At 50.1% G+C, this 19767-nt stretch overlaps 7 protein-coding genes across 7 annotated transcripts; 1 reads left to right on the top strand and 6 right to left on the bottom strand.

Moving 5' to 3' along the window:
- Positions 1–490: 490 nt before the first annotated feature.
- Positions 491–853, bottom strand: LOZ57_005947 (uncharacterized protein; the record flags this gene model as incomplete). The annotated part of the gene is made up of 1 exon (XM_049254973.1): positions 491–853. A coding segment is annotated over one exon (363 nt), but the record flags the coding sequence as incomplete, so codon positions are not given.
- Positions 854–2150: 1297 nt separating this feature from the next.
- On the bottom strand, positions 2151–6306 carry LOZ57_005946 (uncharacterized protein; the record flags this gene model as incomplete). Its single annotated transcript, XM_049254972.1, has 4 exons — positions 2151–2570; positions 2619–2957; positions 3018–6024; positions 6080–6306. 4 exons carry the CDS (start codon positions 6304–6306, stop codon positions 2151–2153), a joined length of 3993 nt encoding a protein of 1330 aa, XP_049106139.1.
- A 582-nt stretch (positions 6307–6888) lies between these two features.
- LOZ57_005945 (uncharacterized protein) lies at positions 6889–7684 on the top strand (the record flags this gene model as incomplete). Its single annotated transcript, XM_049254971.1, has 3 exons — positions 6889–7058; positions 7212–7452; positions 7550–7684. 3 exons carry the CDS (start codon positions 6889–6891, stop codon positions 7682–7684), a joined length of 546 nt encoding a protein of 181 aa, XP_049106138.1.
- Positions 7685–8631: 947 nt separating this feature from the next.
- Positions 8632–10045, bottom strand: LAG1 (sphingosine N-acyltransferase lag1; the record flags this gene model as incomplete). The annotated part of the gene is made up of 3 exons (XM_049254970.1): positions 8632–9150; positions 9224–9952; positions 10007–10045. The coding sequence occupies 3 exons, from the start codon at positions 10043–10045 to the stop codon at positions 8632–8634; spliced, it is 1287 nt and encodes a 428-aa protein (XP_049106137.1).
- Positions 10046–10617: 572 nt separating this feature from the next.
- Positions 10618–12893, bottom strand: LOZ57_005943 (uncharacterized protein; the record flags this gene model as incomplete). The annotated part of the gene is made up of 2 exons (XM_049254969.1): positions 10618–12620; positions 12677–12893. The coding sequence occupies 2 exons, from the start codon at positions 12891–12893 to the stop codon at positions 10618–10620; spliced, it is 2220 nt and encodes a 739-aa protein (XP_049106136.1).
- A 543-nt stretch (positions 12894–13436) lies between these two features.
- On the bottom strand, positions 13437–15220 carry HGT1 (high affinity glucose transporter; the record flags this gene model as incomplete). Its single annotated transcript, XM_049254968.1, has 4 exons — positions 13437–14151; positions 14210–14587; positions 14647–14847; positions 14931–15220. The coding sequence occupies 4 exons, from the start codon at positions 15218–15220 to the stop codon at positions 13437–13439; spliced, it is 1584 nt and encodes a 527-aa protein (XP_049106135.1).
- Positions 15221–17787: 2567 nt separating this feature from the next.
- Positions 17788–19713, bottom strand: LOZ57_005941 (uncharacterized protein; the record flags this gene model as incomplete). The annotated part of the gene is made up of 1 exon (XM_049254967.1): positions 17788–19713. One exon carries the CDS (start codon positions 19711–19713, stop codon positions 17788–17790), a length of 1926 nt encoding a protein of 641 aa, XP_049106134.1.
- Between the last annotated feature and the right edge of the window lie 54 nt (positions 19714–19767).

Below are 19767 nucleotides of genomic sequence, written 5' to 3'. Positions count from 1 at the left end.
GGGGATGGAGGGGCATACATTGACACCCACAGAGCAACGCCATCGCCGTGCATGACGCATTGCATGCCTCATAACCAAGCAGGTTTGTTGGGTCCTTCTTTTCTGACCTGCGAGATAACCGATACTGCGTCCGCCCATAGAGGATGCACGGACACCAAATACCCATGCAGCAAATTCCTGGGTCTCTGCAATCGCACAGACCGTGTGTCCAGGTTCCCCCCCTTACGTCCTGCCTGGGATGGGTTACTTGACCAGGTGCGTGACTGAAGTCATGTTGAGTAGTCCTTGTGCCCAATTGTGACTGGCTCCTGGAAAGCGAATTGTGCGGAGCCGTGAAAGTCCTGTGTGGTGAGACGAGTGGGTTGCTGTCTGGAGCGACGGTGTATGTTGTCTGCTGCCGCGGCGGTTGTGTGCCTGGCCCCTCAGGTTGTTTAGGTGGTAGCGGGCCAGGCGACGGGGGTGGAGGGCTTTGATATCGGGGGTACTGCACCTGTTGTTGCCCGGGTGGGATGATAGGGGAGTCTGCATATGGGGCGTACTGGGCTGGATGTTCTGATAAGGGTGGCGGTACGGTATTCAGGGGTGGGTCGTTCGGAGGCTGGCTAAGCGCCGGCTGAGCCGGAGGAAGAGCCTTCGTAGCGTCCGTGCTATACGCCAACTGGCGGAGGCCTTGATGTTCTGGAGACGATGCTGGGTCACTCTGGGCCGGCCGTCTGTCGGTGGTGTTGGAGGGATTCGAGTTCCGGGGCAGGAAGGTCGGTGCCTGGTACTCTGCTGGAGTGTTTAGGAACGAATACCGCGCCCCCGGAGCATTGCTGCTGACTGGCTGGAGATGGAGTGGCGGGTTGGACATCGTCGCTGTGCCGCATGAAATCCGGCTCGTGTCTGCTGTCTCTGCGGCGGTCAAGGTCGCGGATTCGCAGCCGCCAGGCGAGGTCGGTTAACTAGCGAGCCAACTGGTTGACTGAGTCCACCAGCGTGTCCTTGAACGGTTGAGCAGGCAGAGGCAGAAAGCGTCTCTTCTGCTAGCCAGTCAGTCAGTAATCATTGGAAAAGGAGTACGGCGCACAAAGAAAGCAATGGACAGCCAACACTCGAGAGCTTCTCCAACGCAGGCGCCGGCCATGGCAGCGCGGCCACTCGCTCAAAAACGAGCATGCTGCCATGAAGCCACTGCTCAGCGGCAACGAATAACAAGCCCGCGCAGGGATGCCGTTGATTAGCGCCCGGTCTAGCGAAGGCTATGCAGCGGCGCCGTCAATCCACCCGTCGCAAGCAGCCCAAAAATACCCGCAATGCCAGGTTGATCGCTGCAATGGTGCAGGGGATGGCCGCGACCGCACGAGCTCCACGCACGCAAGTCGTGTTAGACGCCTGGAGACCGCCAGGGAAAAGGGGGCCAGGACGAGCACGATCGATCAACGAGAGGCTGGTGCTGTTTCTCCAAGGTTGTTTCGGGGGTCGGCCGGCCACGCATGCGCTGCGACACAGGCCAGCACGCCGACCGTCGCACACGCTGTGCAGTCTCCAGGCATGCGGGTCAAGTCACACTCAGACTGTGATGGCCGTCGCGGCTTGACGGGGATGCATCCTTTGGCTGCCGCAGGACATGCGCGACCGAATCAGCGGCCGAGACACGCAAGACGGGCGGGGATATCCTCGCCCCAAGAACGGAAAATGGATCGCTAGAAGGCCGTGGCGGGGCTAGCTAGAGTCATCAAGGCGAGCTGCTGGGGTCGATGGTGTTTACTGGAGCTGTTTCAAATCCAAGCCTTGTGAGAGTTCGAGGTGTACTCCGTAGGAGCGGAAGTTGACGATGATTCTGCGCTTAGTTAACTGTCAATATCGACAACATCCCAAAGGCCAACCTCGCTACTTGAGCTATACTCCGTACTCCGTATGCACAAATCTCATTTCACACCTATTATGCTTTGCTCCATAGATGAAGCAGGGTAACCACTAGTTACTGAAATGTGTACTCTGGACGGCATACACATATACCCTAGTTTTTGCTATTATTTTCGCCTGGCCACTCTAGTAACTAGTTATGCCGTAGTTCAGCATTGGTAGCCCGAGACATATCGAGTGGCTAGTGAAGCCGGATCACAGGCTGCAACCACGAACCCCCCAGGCCCCCAATACCGCCGCTGTTAGGAACCGGCACTAGTAACTGAGCGCACAAGTTGCACAAATTCCTTGCTCATCCAACCCAGATACTGCTTCCAAGCATGAAACTCACCCGACGTCTCCGCTGCTGGGAATGCCATCTGCAGTTCGCGGCTAATTTTCACCACGCCCAATGATGCTTCCTGTGCCTTTTCTAATTCTTGCTTCACCGCCGATTCCTTCAGCTTGGTTGATAGGATGCGTTTGAACGGCTCACAGAATGTATTCAGGCGAGCTTCGGTTTCTTTTGGGGCAAGTGTAATCAGCTTCGAAACCATCAAGTTACAGAGCGTTCGAATGTCCTGCTCATCTTGGATTCCGGCGAGGATTCGGTCATATATCTCTGCAATATTCAATATAGAATGTGCCGTTTCAACGCAGGTATAGAGGGTTTCATACGCGCTCTGCGAAGAGAATCAGTATGGAGGTTCAAAAAGGGGGCTTAAAATTACCTTTCGAAGCTCCAGTCCATCGTCCACCTTGTGCTTGAAAGGACCCATTTGGACTTCTCGCACCAGCTCTGGTCTGAGGTACGTATCTTTAATCACTACAGGAAGCAACTGATTGAGGTGGGGAAGAACAAGGTCGGGCTTATTATGGATCGCAGAGTTTACTGTAGTCAGGGCAAGTCGATGATTACCTAGATCCTCATCGGCGAGCATCTCAGCCAAAATTGGGACGATAAGAGGTCGAAGAACGTCGTTATACACATTGCTAGAGTCTGCAAGTGTATAGCGGAAAGCTGATATGATGGTGCCTCTAGTAGCAATGCTATTATCACCCAGGTATGTCTGCCATAGAAGATGCATTCGTCAGTATAGCTAATACTAATTAGCTTCGGAGGAACCCACCTGAAGAAGGGGAATATAAGCTTTCGGGTCAATCAAAGCCAGTCGTCCAATACACTCTGCGCCCACGACACGGTTATCCTCATCATCAGAAACAGCAAGAAGGATCTCCCAGAGCCTTGTAGCAAAGGGTGCAACGTCTGCACGAACACTCTCGGGATGTTGAAGTATTTCCCTTAGCGAATGAAGAAGTAAATATTTTGAAGAATCCTCAGTCTCTAATTCTGCGAGAATGACAGGTAGATAGGCGTCAATATTATTTGCACCAGCGCTGCCGAGAGCAACCGCTGCCGATAGGCGTACTTTGTCCGAGTTCGAGTCAAAGTTGGAGATAAAGAGCTTAGGTGCTAGGGACGAGTTTTTTCCTAAACGAAGTCCAATTTCTCCCAGGATAGCAAGCGCAAGACATTTTCGCCTCACGTCCTGTTGCATCTGTAGCTCGGTGAGGAAATCCTGCGACGTTACGCCAATTTTCGATCCTCCAAACACGACTAGAGTTCCAATGGCTCTGCCCACTATTGAAGGGTCGCCATTGACGCCGACATCTTGTAAAAGTGCATTCATGAATGGTCCTCCTGCTTTTTGTTCTCCAATGACACGGACAAGGTGTAGGTATACTTTTAATGCCAAACCGCTAGGAGATCCTTGAATAACTGTGCATAAGACTTTAATCATGTTTGTATCCATAAGCTGGTCAGTGTGGCCAGGAATAATTTTCGAGAGAATGATAAGCGCTGGTGTAAGAAGATGAAGGTCACTAGCATTGAGAAGTGGAAGAAAGCTATTGGTTAAATCTTGGAGCGTCTTTGAATTATAATGCTGTCGGCAATTCGCATTTGTAGTGAGACTCTTGAGTGCCCCTATTGAGGCATCTCTCAGAGCACGATCGGACTTCCGCAATTGTGCTCCAAGATCCAATGTTACTTCGGCTAGCCATGCTGTAGAAATATCTGAGTCGCAGTTTGCAAACGCTGCAACATTGCTAATAGCACGGGCAGCAGCAACTCTCGTGGTCTCGTTCTTTAGGCGATCAGCAATTATTGAAAGACCCTTAGCCCGTTGTAGAGATGAAAGGAACTTTGTTCCTAGTGGTCCAGATGTTCGTGCAAGTAGGACGCCAATAACATGAAGTGCACGTTGGCGTACCTCTAAATCTGCACTATTGTCCATGATTCTGTTAATAACTACATCATAGAGCTTGTCCAGCTGCGGTCCCAGATCTTGGTCATCCGGTGACACCCGGGGGGGTGTCATTGCCTTGATGATCTCTTCAATAGCTCCAAGGGATTCGCTTGCGACCTTATAATTCTTCTCTTCAACCGCCATAATGACACCAGGTACCAATGCAATCAAAAAGGGTAACAATCCATTTGAAGCATGCGTTTCAGCAATGGTAGCAATGAGGTTAAGCGTGTCAATCTGCAAATTTCCGGCAGTGGCCGCCGTTGCTCCAGCGGTCGCGGAGCCGCCACCACCAGAACTTTTGAGGGCATCTGCAATCGGATCCTCTATTCGCTGAAGGTAATCTGCAAGTCCGCCATAACGAACTAGTGCTAATGATTTCAATAAGTGAATTGCCGCTTGTCTCAAGGGCACCATGGCTCGTTTCCACAGTTTTACCACCCCTTGAACAATTCCTGGTGTTAGTCGCATTACCTCACCAAGAGCAGCAGTTTGTGGAAGCGGAGGAGTGACGACAGGCGAATCTAGGGCTGATGAAGCATGAGTTATTTCGGGCTCGTAATCCGATATGTGGCCTTCGCTGTCTTGACGCCTCCTTTTACGAGAAGCTTTTGTCTGTGACTTAGATAGAAAAGGGGCAGCACCGACGCTCGCAGACATCTCCCCCGCCCTTTTAACGAGTCCTGTCATCGTTGTAATAACCTCAAGCTTGACATTTTCTTCCCTTTCTTTGGCAAATCGCGAGAGAACAGCGGTAGCAATTTTCTGATACACAACACCATCATCTCTTGGATTTGAGGACGTCTGGCCTTGAGTAGAGATGATACTGCATAGTAACTTGGCAGAGGAACGGCGAACCTTCCAACTTAGGTCATCAATATCACTATAGCCCTCTTCTTCCTCGAAATCTTCATAGCCATCGTTGTCCCCCTCTTCTGGCTCTTGGGTATCACCTTCGTCACTCCCTTCATCCTGAGTACCGCCCATCTCCTCGTCTTCAAACTCTGCGACATTAGGATCATATTTAAGATATCGCAGGGCCGCTGCAATCGAATCCATTAAATAAGGTTGCATGTCATTGGTGCAGTAGGTGATCAAAATATCAAGAGCTCCAAGTGCTGTTTCACGTAGCTCGTCTTCTTTAGGGTCGTCTTCAGAATCCGATTCGCCCTCTTCCATGTCCTCCATCCCCTGCACGCTGACGGCGGACAGAACAAACGGTGCCAGTGTTTTCAAATATGGACTAAATTTTGAAGGGATTGATTTTCCTAGTGTAGAAACAGTTGCAATAAGATGACGGCGGATGTCAGTCGTGAGGTGGGAAGAGCGAAACCCTTCGATTATCATCGAAACCAAATGGCTCAGCTGACTATCAGAGAAATAGACAGCGAGAACCGATATTGCAGATAGCGCTCTTTTGGTGGCCACAGTTCCTGCATTCTTATTCTCAATAATATCAAGCATTGTGCGTTGTATGTCCGCTAGTTGAGATTCATCCAACAACGGCCCAAAGGATCTCACCACCTCAACTAAGACATCGATGGCATCATTACTATATCCTTTTGTTCCATTGCCCGCTATCATGGATTTCTCGCCTCCAGATCCGACTAAGCGGGGAAGTAAGGTAGTCGAAACTACGATATAGCATGTTTGAGCTTCACTGGACACGGCGGTGCCAATAGTTGGGTGCGGGAGGGCAGTCAAAATAGCTCTCAGAGCTGTATTTGGAACCGAGGTATCGATCGTTTCAGAATCCGTCAATTCGCAAAGTATTTGGATGAGGTGGCTTAGAGTAGGCGGTGGGACACGACGGGCGAGGGGGGAGAAACTGTAGACTTAGTATAATGCCTTCAATACGGGTAGACCTGAGCAGGAGTCATTACCATTTCAAAGCTTGGTTTTGTACCTCACCATGTTGATCTTCTAAAGCTTTTAGGAGGCCCTCGGAAACCTTGCTAATATAATGCTGCTCTTGCGGGAGAAACGATGAGTTTGGATTTACCAGAATATCATGGAGGTCATTGAGTGACATGTATCGGATGTCTGGGTCAGGGTCAGAGAATTTTGGGAGAAGAGAGCTTAAACTGATGACAACAGTTTTTCTATCCATCTTGTGCTGGTGAATCCGGAACGGTAGTTTATAATAAGGAGGGGTAGGAGAGGATAAAATGCACGCCTTAAGGCTGAGTTTTGAAGAATGAGGAGCGTGCAAGCAAGCACCAACTAAAATGAGCAAGGGTTGTAAATATATGAGATCGAAGAGAAAAAGGGTGAATGCTTAGTTAATGTAGTGCGTCGTTGTGAAATCACAAAGGTGGGATGGCATCAATGGAGGGAGCTCTGTGGCCAAGCTGACTAGAATATGCAGCCCACACAACTGCCCAGGTCACTGCAGCTAGCTGGCCTCACAGCTAGCAAAAAAGTGAAGCTCAGAGCAGGCGGTGCTGTTCAAACTTCTATCTCTCTGGTCTTCCCTGGCCTCGTCTTTGAGAGCTGTCTGTTCCTGTTGTCGAACTGCTGCCGAATGTTTGTCTTGTTTGCAGATTGTTGCACGTGCGTGATTAGTCACCATGCCTCGCCATTCCGATTCTCAGAATCCCGACGGCCAAATCTCGCTTCCGCTTTCTCTTTGGCCTTCCTCAGCTGCGATCGCCCTCTCCGCTCCCCTGTCTGCCGTTCATTCTTTATCGCAATGGTGCTCCCACGCTCTACTGCCGCTTTTCGTACGCTCCTTTCCACCCAATCGAAGAGAATAGCTCCTCGTGCGGCTCGATCTTCCCGGGTTTGGCAGCAGTCTAGCCGGCGAGGCTATTCGGCTGAAGGTGGTGCGGATTCGCATAAGGCAGGCAGTGATCTTCCATGGTATGTCTTATTCTATAGACGCTATCAATTGCCTCATCCGAAGCTTGCAATGATGGTGTAGACACATGCACGTCTCGAGCGTTTACTGAGTTGTTTACTGTGGAGCACCTTCAATTGAATAGGATTCTTGCTGATTGACCTCAAATGATCTAGGCTTATTGGTTCCATCGCAATAACTGCGCCATGCGCTTATTATCTCTATAAATCCGGCCCTTCAAACAGTAGTCACGGTCACGACCACGGCCATGGCCACGACAACGCTGCTGAGTCGGACGACTCTCAACCTAAGGAGGCCAAAGATACCGAAGAACCTCAAGAACAGGCAAAACCAGAAGCTGTCGCCACTCCTGCTGCTGAAGAGGAAAAAGCTGCACCCACCTCGGCTAATGAGAAAGTATGTTGACTTGCATCCTACTTCCCCATCTATTCCTTTCCGGGCTGGATTGGAACCTTCGTCATCATGAAATAACCTTGTAGCTAACATTTTTCAGTCCAATGACGCCAGTGAAGCCTCCGAGACCGAAACTGAAAAGGGCGAGTCTAAGGAGGCCGATGCGCCAGCAGCGGATACCAAGACGGCTCCCGCTGACAGCAAGAAGCCCGAGGGCGATTCTAAAGCCGAATAAACGATCCTATTGCCCTAAAGACATGCTACCAATTCCATGGTTGACCGCCGCCATAACCAGAAATACCAAAGATAGTTTGTAGTGAGGAAGTGGCAGTAAGATAGATGAGTAAACGAGCGATGTACTCAGTACAGTTGCAATATGTAATTTAAAGAAAAATTTATTGGTTCCTGAGAATTAGGGTTCTGTACAGCTTATAACTAGAAGCTGCATACTATTCTTAGAATACAGGAGTAAAATAGTTAACATGCCTCATTGAGTATTTTGCTCTTCATACATCATTCGGGAATTTTTATTATGGTGGCATTATACATTAAAATAAGATATGCAAGCAATCGGCAGGCAGTATTCCTCCAATAACAAGCATCTTTTAAAAGAGAAAAGAAAAGGTAACAAGAAATAAAGGCATGATGAATGATAAGCGCAGTTGCTTGCGGTAGGAGTTTCCAGGACCGTCTTGCCTCAATTTCACGAAGTGAAGTTTGAAGAAAATCAAAAATCAGAGTGCGAGGCTGCCAGCCCGCAGGAATTAAAATATAAAATAGCAAATTTCAGGCATTAAAAGGAATACATCGAAAAGCAATAAAGCCGAAAGTGTATGGACGTGGTTAGGAGTTCCAGTGCCCGGCTAATGCATAAGTGTGCTGAGGCAATCCAACCCCAAATAGTTTCCGTATTCGAAATGTTGGAGAAAATAGTAACGCAGATCATGGAAAATTGGCACAATCAACAGCCGAAGCTTACCAAAACGCCGGGGCTAAAGTCAATTGTAAATTCGGATGAAGGCGGAGAGAGGTAAAGTCATCGGTCGGGAGCGGGACATAAAGGCCACTTAAGAATCCATAGTCGTCTCCTTTGTGTAGGTGTATGAAACACAAATCTCCGTCATTGGGTCAAAAATGACGGTAGTCTTTGAAGCAGTGAGCAACATATTGCTGTTGTGATCATCACTTCTCTTTGCCATTTGTTAGTGCTCCAACATGGTTATGAGCTTTGGAGCCATTAGTGGGTGCGCTGCTGGGATTTTCCTTTTGCATACTCCTTCTCCTGGCCTGCTCTTGGCTACTTCCATTCAGTAATATTGTTGGGATAGGCTGTGAGGAAACTGTACGCATCTGCGCTTCATCAGGCTCGGCTTCATCCTCCTCTTCATTGTCGCTTCGTTCATCTTGTCGAACGTTGCTAAAAGCGTAATTTTTTGCGATACGAAGGATGAGATAAAGCCAGAACAAGTTCATGGCTTGGAGGGTGCTTAATAGTATAAGTGCAATATACTGGCTGATCCAGCACTTATATTGCTGTTTTCCCCAGTCGAGTTCGAATGGCCCAACGGTGCGGAACTCAGTCAAAACAGCCCAGATTATGCGCCAGTTCAGATAATGTCTCATGTAAATCCAAACAACAACAAACAATGCGAAATAAGGACCAATTATGGGAGAATCCAAGTAGTTCAATGTTTTGGAGGTCTAGTAGAAACCAATAAACCATTAGCTTCATGTAGTTAAGAAAGTGTAAAAAGTGAAACCAAGCATCACTCACTGCAAGAAAGAAGTCCGAAATATCATGTGTAATATATACAGCCAGACCAATGTGAGTGAAGTGGAAACGATAACTCAGTCCAATTAAAGTCAGCGTGACAATATGGTGTCCCACTAGCTCCTTGAAGTCTTTCCTGGGCTTCTCTAGCTGGAGCAACAGAACGATCGCCTGCTGGGTCCAGTAGCTTGCCTGGAGAAGATAGTAGGCTTTGAATTCCGCAGTGTGGGTTTTATGTGGGAAATCACGGAACATTGCTGTGGTGTTGAAATACCAGGTATCGGTATGGCTCATGACATACAATCCATAAGGGCCGAAAATAGCAAAGTATATGGCTGTGTAGAACTGCTCCATGAAACGCGCAGTTTTTGCCTTGCCCTTGATTCCCCATTGCTGGCCCAGAGGCTTGATTATTCTTTGCATCAAGTACTCACGTGTGAATGAGAGAACAAGTGTGTAGAACCCCACAAATGCTAGGTCAGCCTGGCCTTTCCCATACATGATAGGGCCGCCAGGTATGCTAGGAGGAAGACGGTAGGAGAGAAAGAGAAGCTTGTGGATAGGATTTGCCTCGTTTGGGTTTATAGCATAGGCAGACAAAACAATCGTTAACAAAACGAGTGGGATGGTCCAGGTGTGTTTCAGACACACATCCTTGCAGCGGCGAAACAACGACGGATTCCGTCGTCGCTTTGAAGGAGAGCGGGTACTCTTTTCAAGAGGAGAGCGATCCTGTGGTGTCCATATTAGAATTGTTGGGGTGGAGGTTGTGGAAGCAAGCTATACCTCGTACAATCCGGTGGGCTCCATGGCCGGAGCCGTCATGGTGGGCGAGGCCCGAAAAGCCGTGGAGTCGCTCTCCCGTCTCATATTATGTACCTCGACGCAACGGATCTTGCCTGGAGCACAGACATACAGGCCAAGGGGAGAGGGTTGCTCGGCGAGCTCAACCGGATGGCTGTGCAGCGCCTGCAGAAAAAAAAAGGGTCCGGCAAAGACTAAAGGAAGGCTGTGGTGCAGGGCTCCGCCTTCCCAAGAGACGTCACGATGGAGAGGGGAATAACGGCCGCAAATGAATGTACTGGTAAAGAGCGCAGGTGTCGGATCAGTGCAATCTCACGGCCGCTTGTCCAAAGCAAAAGGCAATGCGCGATATCGCGGAAATTAGGCCTGGAATTTTCGGCAAGGGGTGTTTGCGCTGTTTGGCCGCGCCGGCTGTCGGGTGATCTATATTCCGGGTGGGTCATATGACAAAATGACGTCACCGCATATCAAGCAACGCCAAGCTATGCCGCATTCGGGCACGGGCCATCGTGACAGGCTTATGGGAGCAGACGACAATATCAATTGTTCGCATCGACAATGTCATTCAAGATTACTTCGCATATAGCTACGAACTATTCCATAACACAACCATTCTCCGACTTCATCACCGGAAGCTCTGCCATGTGGAGCTTTGCCGTCCCATAGGGTACTAATTCGACCTGATAAGGCTTGCCCACGCAGACTCTCTTTTCACAGTGCGGAGGGTTTGGTGCGTGTCCTCTAGGCTCTGTCAGGTCCCATTCAATGTCGCATACAGTTGCCGTAATGGTGGTAACGGAATTGCCCTCTCCCCACACTGGTCCTGGAAGAGGCTTCGACGGGTCAGGTAAGCCTTTGAAACGCAGCGACGAGGGATCGATGGCCAACCCCCAGTTTTTCCTTGGAGTCATTGTATATTCGCGCGCGAGTGGAGGAGCGCCAGGATAGGTTGACTGTTTGTATGTCACATCTGGGTTCAGAGCCACAGCGTAAAGCAACGCGCCGTGGTAGATTGATACAGTATTATTGTCACGAGGGACAGTCCGGATGCCCGTGTCGAGTGAATAGGTGATAACATGCTTTCCACCACGAAGGTAAATGGCTTGCAAGCCATTTTGAGAGTCTGGCGATACTAGGCTATGCTCGCTGCCGTCTACGGAAAACCATGATCGTTGTGTTTCCGCCCATTTCGGGACTCGAACATGAAATGTAAAATCGTCTTCGCTCTCAATATCATACCAGAAAGCATGGCTAAAGGGATATGCAGTACTGCAGGCTATTTTAACCTTGTTGCCAGATTTCGTCGTGGTCTCGACAGATCCAGGTCCGAGCAATGCATGTGCGATGCCATCATCGCCTGCTCGAACAAACATATTGGATATGAACTTTGGGTATCCCTGCGGATAGTTAACCGTGCAACAGGGATAATTTGGTTCTAAACCGAATGTCTGGGCATTCGTTCCGACGTTATGCCAGGGACTGCGGCTGACAATGTGGGAAATTGGCTGATTGGTCTGTGCGATATACTGATGTGCCCACCAATCGGTGGTCACCATGACTGGGAGAGCGTTGAAGGCGGCAAGTTCGCACCTATCGGCATAACCCTTCTCTCCTGTGGCCTGGTATAAATAGCTGAGAGAATACATTGTCTCAACAACAGAGCAGAGTTCGACGCCGCGCACAGGACTAAGCCCAGACAACCGCTCATCTGCAATAACCCCGCCAGACGGCGTTCCATGATACTTGAACGTCAGATCGACACCCCTTCTGGCAGACTCGAGCAGACCATCATCATGTGTGAATCTTCGGATAATCGCACTTGACTTAAGGCCCTGTCCGATGTTCACACCGTGCTCAAAGTGATAGTATTTATTCGTAAAATTGTCTGGAAGAGTATCAAAATCCACTTTGGGATATACATCTTCGCCATACCACCACGACCAGTCGTGACCACCTTTTCGAAAAAACTCCATGCAGTCAAGCAGCTTCCCCTCATTGTCTCGAGGGTCCCTTTCGTACAACCACTGAAGCACCAAGATCATGTCAGAGGCACGAGATCGGCCCCATTGCTCGTCGAATTTATCCCCGGGGTGCGCAACCAGACCCTGAAGATTATCGGAAAGCATCGAATGCATAATATCAAGGAACCTGTGCATTGAATTCATAATATCGTCGGCAATTTTCGTTCCTGGCTCCGCTTCCGCCATCTGAGCCAGGCCCATAACTAAGGGCGTTCGCCCCCAGAAATTCCGCTGCAAGTGCTCCGTCTCGGGACCAAGCCAACCATCATCTTGTTGATGAGAAATAACATAGTCGGCGATTTTCCGGACTTTGCCCAAGAGATCTTCGTCCCCCGTCTCGTAGGCAAGAGGGACAACGCCGTTAAACCAGTAAGGCAACGCTTCGTTCAAGTCACTGTAATCACGGCTTCCACCAAGCCATCGACTATCACGGACGACCTGATAGAAGTCATGTTCGTGTCCCGGGAGACCTTTTACCATAGCTTTTGCTTCTTCAAGCAACCAACCACGGGGTTTGATAGCACCCAACGGAAGAGGTTCGAAATTAAGGGGAGTGAGCTCCCCTGGAGTTGCCACTGCACATTAAGAGTAAGTAAGTACAATGAATCAAGAACGAATCAATGTGACATACTTCGTTTCTGGTCTGTCATCCACATCATCGGGAGTTGACCCGTTGGTGTTTGAGAGGTATCTGGACCGTCGCGGCGCAGACTGGTTCGAAACTGACACCCCGTAAACTGGACAAAACACAGGGCCAGCAGTGCAAAGACAAAAAAATACCTCCATCTCTTTGACGGCGAGGAGGGCGAGCCCGTACTTGCGGCTGACTGTTCCAGAGGGTTGCCCATAGTTGCTATTCTGCTGATAACCGCGGCGTTCCGGGGGAAGCGGAGTGTTGAAGGGGTTCAAATAGCATGAGCCTCCAGCTCACCCCATCGCCTGATCGGCAGTAAACAGTACTTGCGGCAGGAAGCAGGTGATAGGAGCAGGCCTGGTCATTTGGGTCTGCCCGTGTGTTCACTTTTGTTTGTTACGCCTGGCGATCATGCGAGCGAGGCGCGCGACTGACCGCGGCTGGGCGGGAAAGCCACGTGAGCGGAGCTAACTACTGCACGGGCCTCGTACCTGCCAAGGCCGATGACGTCGTGAACTTGGATTCAACATACGGAGACATGTATGTCGGGGTTCATTGCTGTATGTAAAACTATCGATGAACCAGTAACTTCTCCGTACAGCAGAGAGCCTAGCCTGGTTCACAATGACTTAATTACATAACGGACCAGCATTTCTTAATTATTTATCCTGTTTTATTACTACTGCTACTACAACTACTTGCTAGTTATGATGTCTTAAGTCGCAAGATCGCCTCTGCTGATTAAGCATCGGAGACTTTAATTTGCCTTGTCAGCGGTAGGCTGTTCTGTTACAGAGTCCCGTTGAAGCTTGTCCTCTTCGTCTCGGGCCCCGGTTCGCTCCAATTGAGCCGCCCTGTCAAAGGCGACTCTGGTTTTCCACGCCGGGATGTTGCTGGTGAACAGGTCCTCAACCTCTTCAAGGGTCTTGCCTGCTGTTTCCGGAAACATGAAGAAGACGTGCACAAACATTGCGGCGCAGAAGACGCCAAACAGGATGTAAGTGCGCCATTGGATATTGACAAATGCAGGAGGAACGAAGTATCCAAGGGCAAAGTTAAACGCCCAATTGGCTGATGTGCAGAGTGCCACGGCTTTGCCACGCACCCGTAAGGGGAAGAGCTCCGGCGGGTATATCCATGAGACAGGGCCCCAGGTGGGGGCGAATGAGGCAACAAAGAGATAGGAACATGCAATGATGACTTTGCTGGGGGGGCCATAGATCTGCCATGAAACGGCTTCGATTCCATCAAGTCCTCCAGGAGGAGCAGGGGAGCCATAGGTGGCGAGTACGCCAGCATTGATAAAGAGCCAAATCATCATGAAGAAGGCACCGACCAGAAGTGTTGGACGACGGCCCCAGCGGTCAACAAACAAAAGTGCCGGAATTGTCATGCCGACGTTGATAACATACTGAATGCTGCTGGACACCAAGAGCGTGCTACCCTTAAGTCCCGCCATAGCAAACACATATCTAATTCGGCGTTAGGAAAATTATATCGCGTTACACAGTGGGACATGATCTTACTCACGTAATATAATACATCATAACGTTCATGCCAGTCAGCTGACTCCAGATCTGGGTGAAAACTCCAACATGGGTGCGGTTGATCATACTGGGTTTCAAGAGCTCCCAATAGGTGACATCAGCGTTATGCATCTCAAACTCACACATATCTCGGATTTCTTTAAATTCGCGCTCCACAAACGGCGAGTTTGGGTCCCCTTTCCCATGTACAGCGACAAGAACTGCGTGGCATCTATCCCACTTGCCTTTCCGAGCAAGCCACCGGGGAGATTCTGGGAGTGGAATCATACCAAGCAAGAGCAAAACTGCAGGGATAGCCTGCAGGCCCCACGGGATGCGGAAAGCAGCTGGACCCTTTACAAAGCTGCAGCCATATGAAATGCTAAAAATATTCGGTCAGTGCATGAAAGCAATAGGCAGGAAAAAATTTCCAAGTCGTACTAGAACATGATCATGATACCCCATGTAATAGCCCATTGCTGACATCCGACAAGACGACCACGCTTGGAGGGGGGGGCAAGTTCTGAAATGTAAACAGGGACCTGTGCGGAGCAGATGCCAACACTGAGTCCGTTTAGGACGCGACCCACGATCAGCATTGTAATATTTTGAGAGGCGCAGACGATGGCAGAACCGATAATCCTAATTGTGGCACGATCATCAGTACAATAACAAACAAAGGGTTTCTGCAGCTACGTGGTTACTATCAGCATAGTATAGCTTACCAGATGACCGCGCCCCACATGATCGCACCCTTACGACCACAAATATCAGACAGAAAGCCAGAGATAATGGCGCCCAACCATGAACCGCCAGCCATTGACGCGGTGATACCTCCCTGCACATTAGGTTTAGGGCCACCGCATTTTTTGCCAGGAGTTTTGGGGTATTGATCAAAGTAGCACAGGTACTGTTCAGTTCCTAGGATAGCTGACATAGACGAAATATCAAAACCGAACAAGCCACCGCCGATGACGGCGATGGCGGCAATGAAGTAGATGTTGCCAGTGAACATGTTGCCCGGCGGGTATCACAACCCAACGAATTACACGAGAAGGATCAGCCTTGCTTGAGTGCACCCAGCTGCACTCAACCTGCAGCAGAAAAAAATGATATATATTAATAGAGTTCTGGGGGGAAAAGAAAATATATAGACAAAGAGGCCCAGATCGTCCAGCAATTGAATTAGCAAGCGATCGTCAGTTATATAGTTGAGCTCTTTGGCCGTTTGTGGGGGAAGAGGGGTCTATGACGATCTTCTAGGTTGGGTATCCTTAGCTCAACAATAGTAGTAGTATTTTCCACCGAACTGGTTTCGAAAGCGCCATTTATCAGCTCGGCAGGCCTTTTGAGTGGTTGACCTGCGATCGCGTGAGAGCGGGGATTGCGCTTGGAGCATAATAGGGACCATTTCCGGGTCGCCCATGGGGATGACAAGAGTTTACAGGGATGACGGCCCCGGCCCAAGGATGTCTGCAATTCTCCGGACTGACTGGGGCGTGGAACTGTATAGGACCCGGTACGGAGCCAGCAAAGAGGCCATGGTTGTCGCCGAAGCCAAGGCGACCGACCCATGAAGGCGAGAGATCCATTGATTGCTTAAGGGCCTGGTCATGAAGGATCACGGGCCAAAGCTCCTTAGTGCACCAGAAAGGTGCGTACTGGGCTGCCCCATTATTGTTCTTGTCGTTGTCGTCTTCATCCAGTAGTACATCAAGCCATGTAGCATGGGCAGTCTGCTGTGCGCAAAAGAACCCGTTGTACGGAGTACGGGGTATGGAACTGACTACTAGTTAGAGATGCTGGCCCACAACCAGTCATGCCTGCGGACGGATGGATTCCAGACCAGCATTCCCACGGTTCCGCGTACAAGTAAACACGCATCTTCCCCGCCACCTTCATGCTCCGCGGGGGAACGAAGGATTTAATTAAGCAGAAGCAGGACTGTGATCACCGTGGACGTTACTGGGACCAGCCTAGTGGTGGGAAGATCGCCAGCGCCAGCGGCCGAACTCTGTTGCTCTCTCGTGTTCCGGTCGAGAATTGGAAGCAGGAGTGTTTCTCCGGGCAGAAGCTGGAGAAGTTGAACTAGCTTTTGCCATTGCCAGCCCTATATGAATGTATGTCACCTCTTCGTATTATGTATGTGCATCTCGGAGCTTTCGGCACATGGAGGCGCGTTGAGGGCAGTTATGAAGGGAGTACGGAGTCGTCATGAAAGCCTTCTAGGCATGAGCAGTCTGGTTATTATCACGAGCCAGCTCTTCAAGCAAAGAAAGGGAGGCGAAAAAAAGGCCGTGGCAGAGTTGCATCCACTCACGGAACTCACGAGCCACCAGTATTGAAGTCCGATCGCGAAGCATCGTCCACCGAGAACGACCTGGGAACGTAGTTAATTGCCAACTCGGCTTCCGGCGGATGCGAAAGGCGTCGCTGCACCCGTGCCCCTCCTCTTCACTGTTTGGAGTCGCAGCTGGCAGTTTTCTTGTGGCACGCTCGCATCGACGTTACACGCTCGAGCCGAATCAGGTCCAGTCAGATGGCGAGAAAGAAAAGGCTCGTTCTCAGCCTTGAGAATGCCCCGTTCGGCAAAGCGGAGGAATTCTGCTTCTATTCGCCCGTCTGGTCGTCAAGCTTCTGCCAAAAACGCCCTTGTCGTCTTGTTCTGGTGCGCGGCCAACTCTCACGGCCATTATTCCTTAGGCCGCGGACGTGCGATGAGGCTAGTTAGTAGTTACTTAGCTATCCACAGCCAACACCCGAGAAACACACCACTCCACTCTGTAGCTTCCAGCGATTTTGGCGGCAGTGGCGCCATCAACATACCCCCTGCCATTCAGAAAGAAGCCTGACGGCCCGAATGCCGTTGTTAATGATTAGTTAGTTAGTTAGCGGTTGATTGGAGTGGCAACTCTTGACTCTATCGGCAAAGACACGACGTCGCCTATGTAAGAAACGGGGTAACACCCATTGTGGAGAAGTTCATCAAAGGCTATAGTGGGTTGGAAATTGGTCAACCAGCTACTCCCCTGGATGTTTTCGCGGCTCGCTTGGTGGCGACTCTTTGGTTTGCTAACTGCGGGAACATTATTATAATAACTTGAGAGGAGCCCCCTGATGTCCGGAAACCCCTAAGATATCCGCTTATAGGCGCTACGGAAAGAATGAATGCTGATACAGACAAGGCAGGTATGAAAATACACAGTGCGGAAGTATTATGCCGTTGCTCATGGGCCCGCATTGTCGTAGCTCATTGTAAGAAACCCTATCTCTATTAAACCCATCATTTTAAATTGCGGCGCATATATGCCGGTAACAATCGGAAATACGCAAAAACCACAAGGGTAACAGCACACCAGTAGGTGAAGGTCTAGGCTCAATACTGGAAACACCTTTTAAAGAGAGTGGATGCTTAGACACTGACCAAAAAAAGCTGAAAGAAATTTATAGAAAACCAAAAAAATGTTGCATAGTGCTGTGAAAAGAGTGACCCAAGATTCCCATGCAAGAATAAAAATAAAAATGTGGCAATTAGATAGATGTGATAATAGAAGAGAGATTGAATGGTTGACGCAAGCCCTTTCATGCAACGAGCTGCCACTGAGATACCGCGATCCAGCCCATGCCTACTCTTCCTCTCTTCTCATGAAATTCACGCACTGTCAGGCCTCTTGCATCCTGATTATCGCCAAAACTAGTTAGAGCAAGAAGGGTCAAGTTCTGACCTGGGGTACCGAGGACTTTTGGATCCCGGATATCAAGTGTCCAGTAGTCTCCTCCGCCGCCGGCCCTCGAGCCGCGAACATGTTCAAAGGTGACAAAATCATCGCTCTGTCCATCGGCCCCGTGGATACCGATCATAAACACATATGGCGCACTCTTGCCGCTGTGCTTCTGCAGCGTCCAGTGTTCGCAAATAAGCGAGAATTCAAAATGTATGGGGCCAGGGTTGTTAACGGATATATTTTGCGATATTGGTTTGAAGGATCTGCTCCCTATACCATGATCCTCAGCTACATTCGCAAATATAGTGAGGCGCTCATCAACGCCATCCGGCTCATTGGTAAATATATATTCTTCCCAAGAGATGCTGGGTCGGCCGTCATGACGATAAAATTGAGTGTTGTCACTTGGATAATGTCTCAAACCGAATTCGTCATTTGGCATCGTAAAGAACTCAGGGTCAAACCGTTTGATATACGGACGATTGTGCCCATCAACACATCCCGCACCCCAGCAACAGTCTATTAGTTTCCACTGGCCGCCATCAATGCGTACGACATTCCACGCGTGGCTGCAGGAAAATTGCGGTAGAGGAGATCCCGGAGCAAGCTTTTGGAAACCATACCCCTTTCCATGCCCTGAAATCGATCGGGATTCCAAGCCAGCGTGTGTTGCTAGCTGTTGAAAAAGCCCAGCATAGCCTTCACAGACAGCAAGCCCTGTGCGTAGGGTGTTTTCTGGGGTTGAGGCTTTAACGTTATTATTGAAGAACGATGCAACATCATACTCAATATTGTGATGAAGCCAAGTGAAGAGAACCCGAGCTTTATCCGTAGCAGAGTTGAACGGAGCGGTAAGCTGCAAAGCCAACCAAGACAACTCTTGAGTTGGAAGGGATTGACGGGGAAAGCGAGTGGCATGAGTATCAGGAGCAGTGAAATCACGGCATTTTAAGCAGACGTCACTTTGGGTGCTTGGTGCAGTGACACTAGGCGTTATTCGTGGCTTTGTGGCTTGCAGCTTAGAGAGATCAGGCCGAGAGGAGATCGGGATAGGGGGTGGGACAGCAGGACGGCTACTAGGCTCAGGGATTGGCCGGTCATTGGACGCAGGGCGGCTATCATGCCCTTTGAGGGTTGCAAAGGAAGCAGCCCTAATTTTCTCAAGCGCCGCAGGGGGTGGGGGAGGTGGTGGTAGTTTTCGTTGGGGAGGGCTTGGAGCCTCAGGTTGCACCGCATTTTCGGCGACTAAGCCAGACGATTTGAGAGAAACAAGCGAAGGCTTGGGGCGAAACGGAAGTTTAGGCGCCGTCACTGAACCGGCTCCGTTGATCCCATTACTGTGCTCATACGAAGGGGGTGGCCCAGTAGGAGGTGCTTCCACGCTGGGTCCCCCATTCAACCGCGTCGAGATCGACGCTACGACGGTTCTGCTGGCGGAAAGTCCTTGTTCGCCTATCTTATTGCCCTGGGACCTCTTGGGGGGTAATGGAGGAAGTGCAGTTTGGCCCCACGCCGGAGCACGAACGGTATGCTTGGCCGTCGCATTGCTTGACGACACAGGAGTTGGGAAAGACGAATCGCTCGAAGTGCGCAAAGGGGGAGTGAAGGACGCTGGAGATGGCTGGGCTCGCGAAGATGGCGGTTGACTTGAGTTAGTTCTTGCTGGCAAAGGGGGAGGTACCGAAGCGAGATGTGATGGTTTTGGTCGCCGGGGAGGGACAGGTTTCTGCTGTCCTGTCCTGGTGATATTGGGCGGGGGGAGGACTTCTCTGCCGTGAAGCATCTTGGAAACGAGGGATGGCGCAGCCGTAAGTAGAGAACGACAAAAGCATTCGTG

Source organism: Ophidiomyces ophidiicola (assembly GCF_022830035.1).
Source record: "Ophidiomyces ophidiicola strain CBS 122913 chromosome Unknown scaffold_33, whole genome shotgun sequence".
NCBI classification, from domain to species: domain Eukaryota; kingdom Fungi; phylum Ascomycota; class Eurotiomycetes; order Onygenales; family Onygenaceae; genus Ophidiomyces; species Ophidiomyces ophidiicola.
The sequence above is the reverse complement of the archived record's forward strand: the minus strand, read 5'-3'. Positions and strand labels throughout refer to the sequence as shown.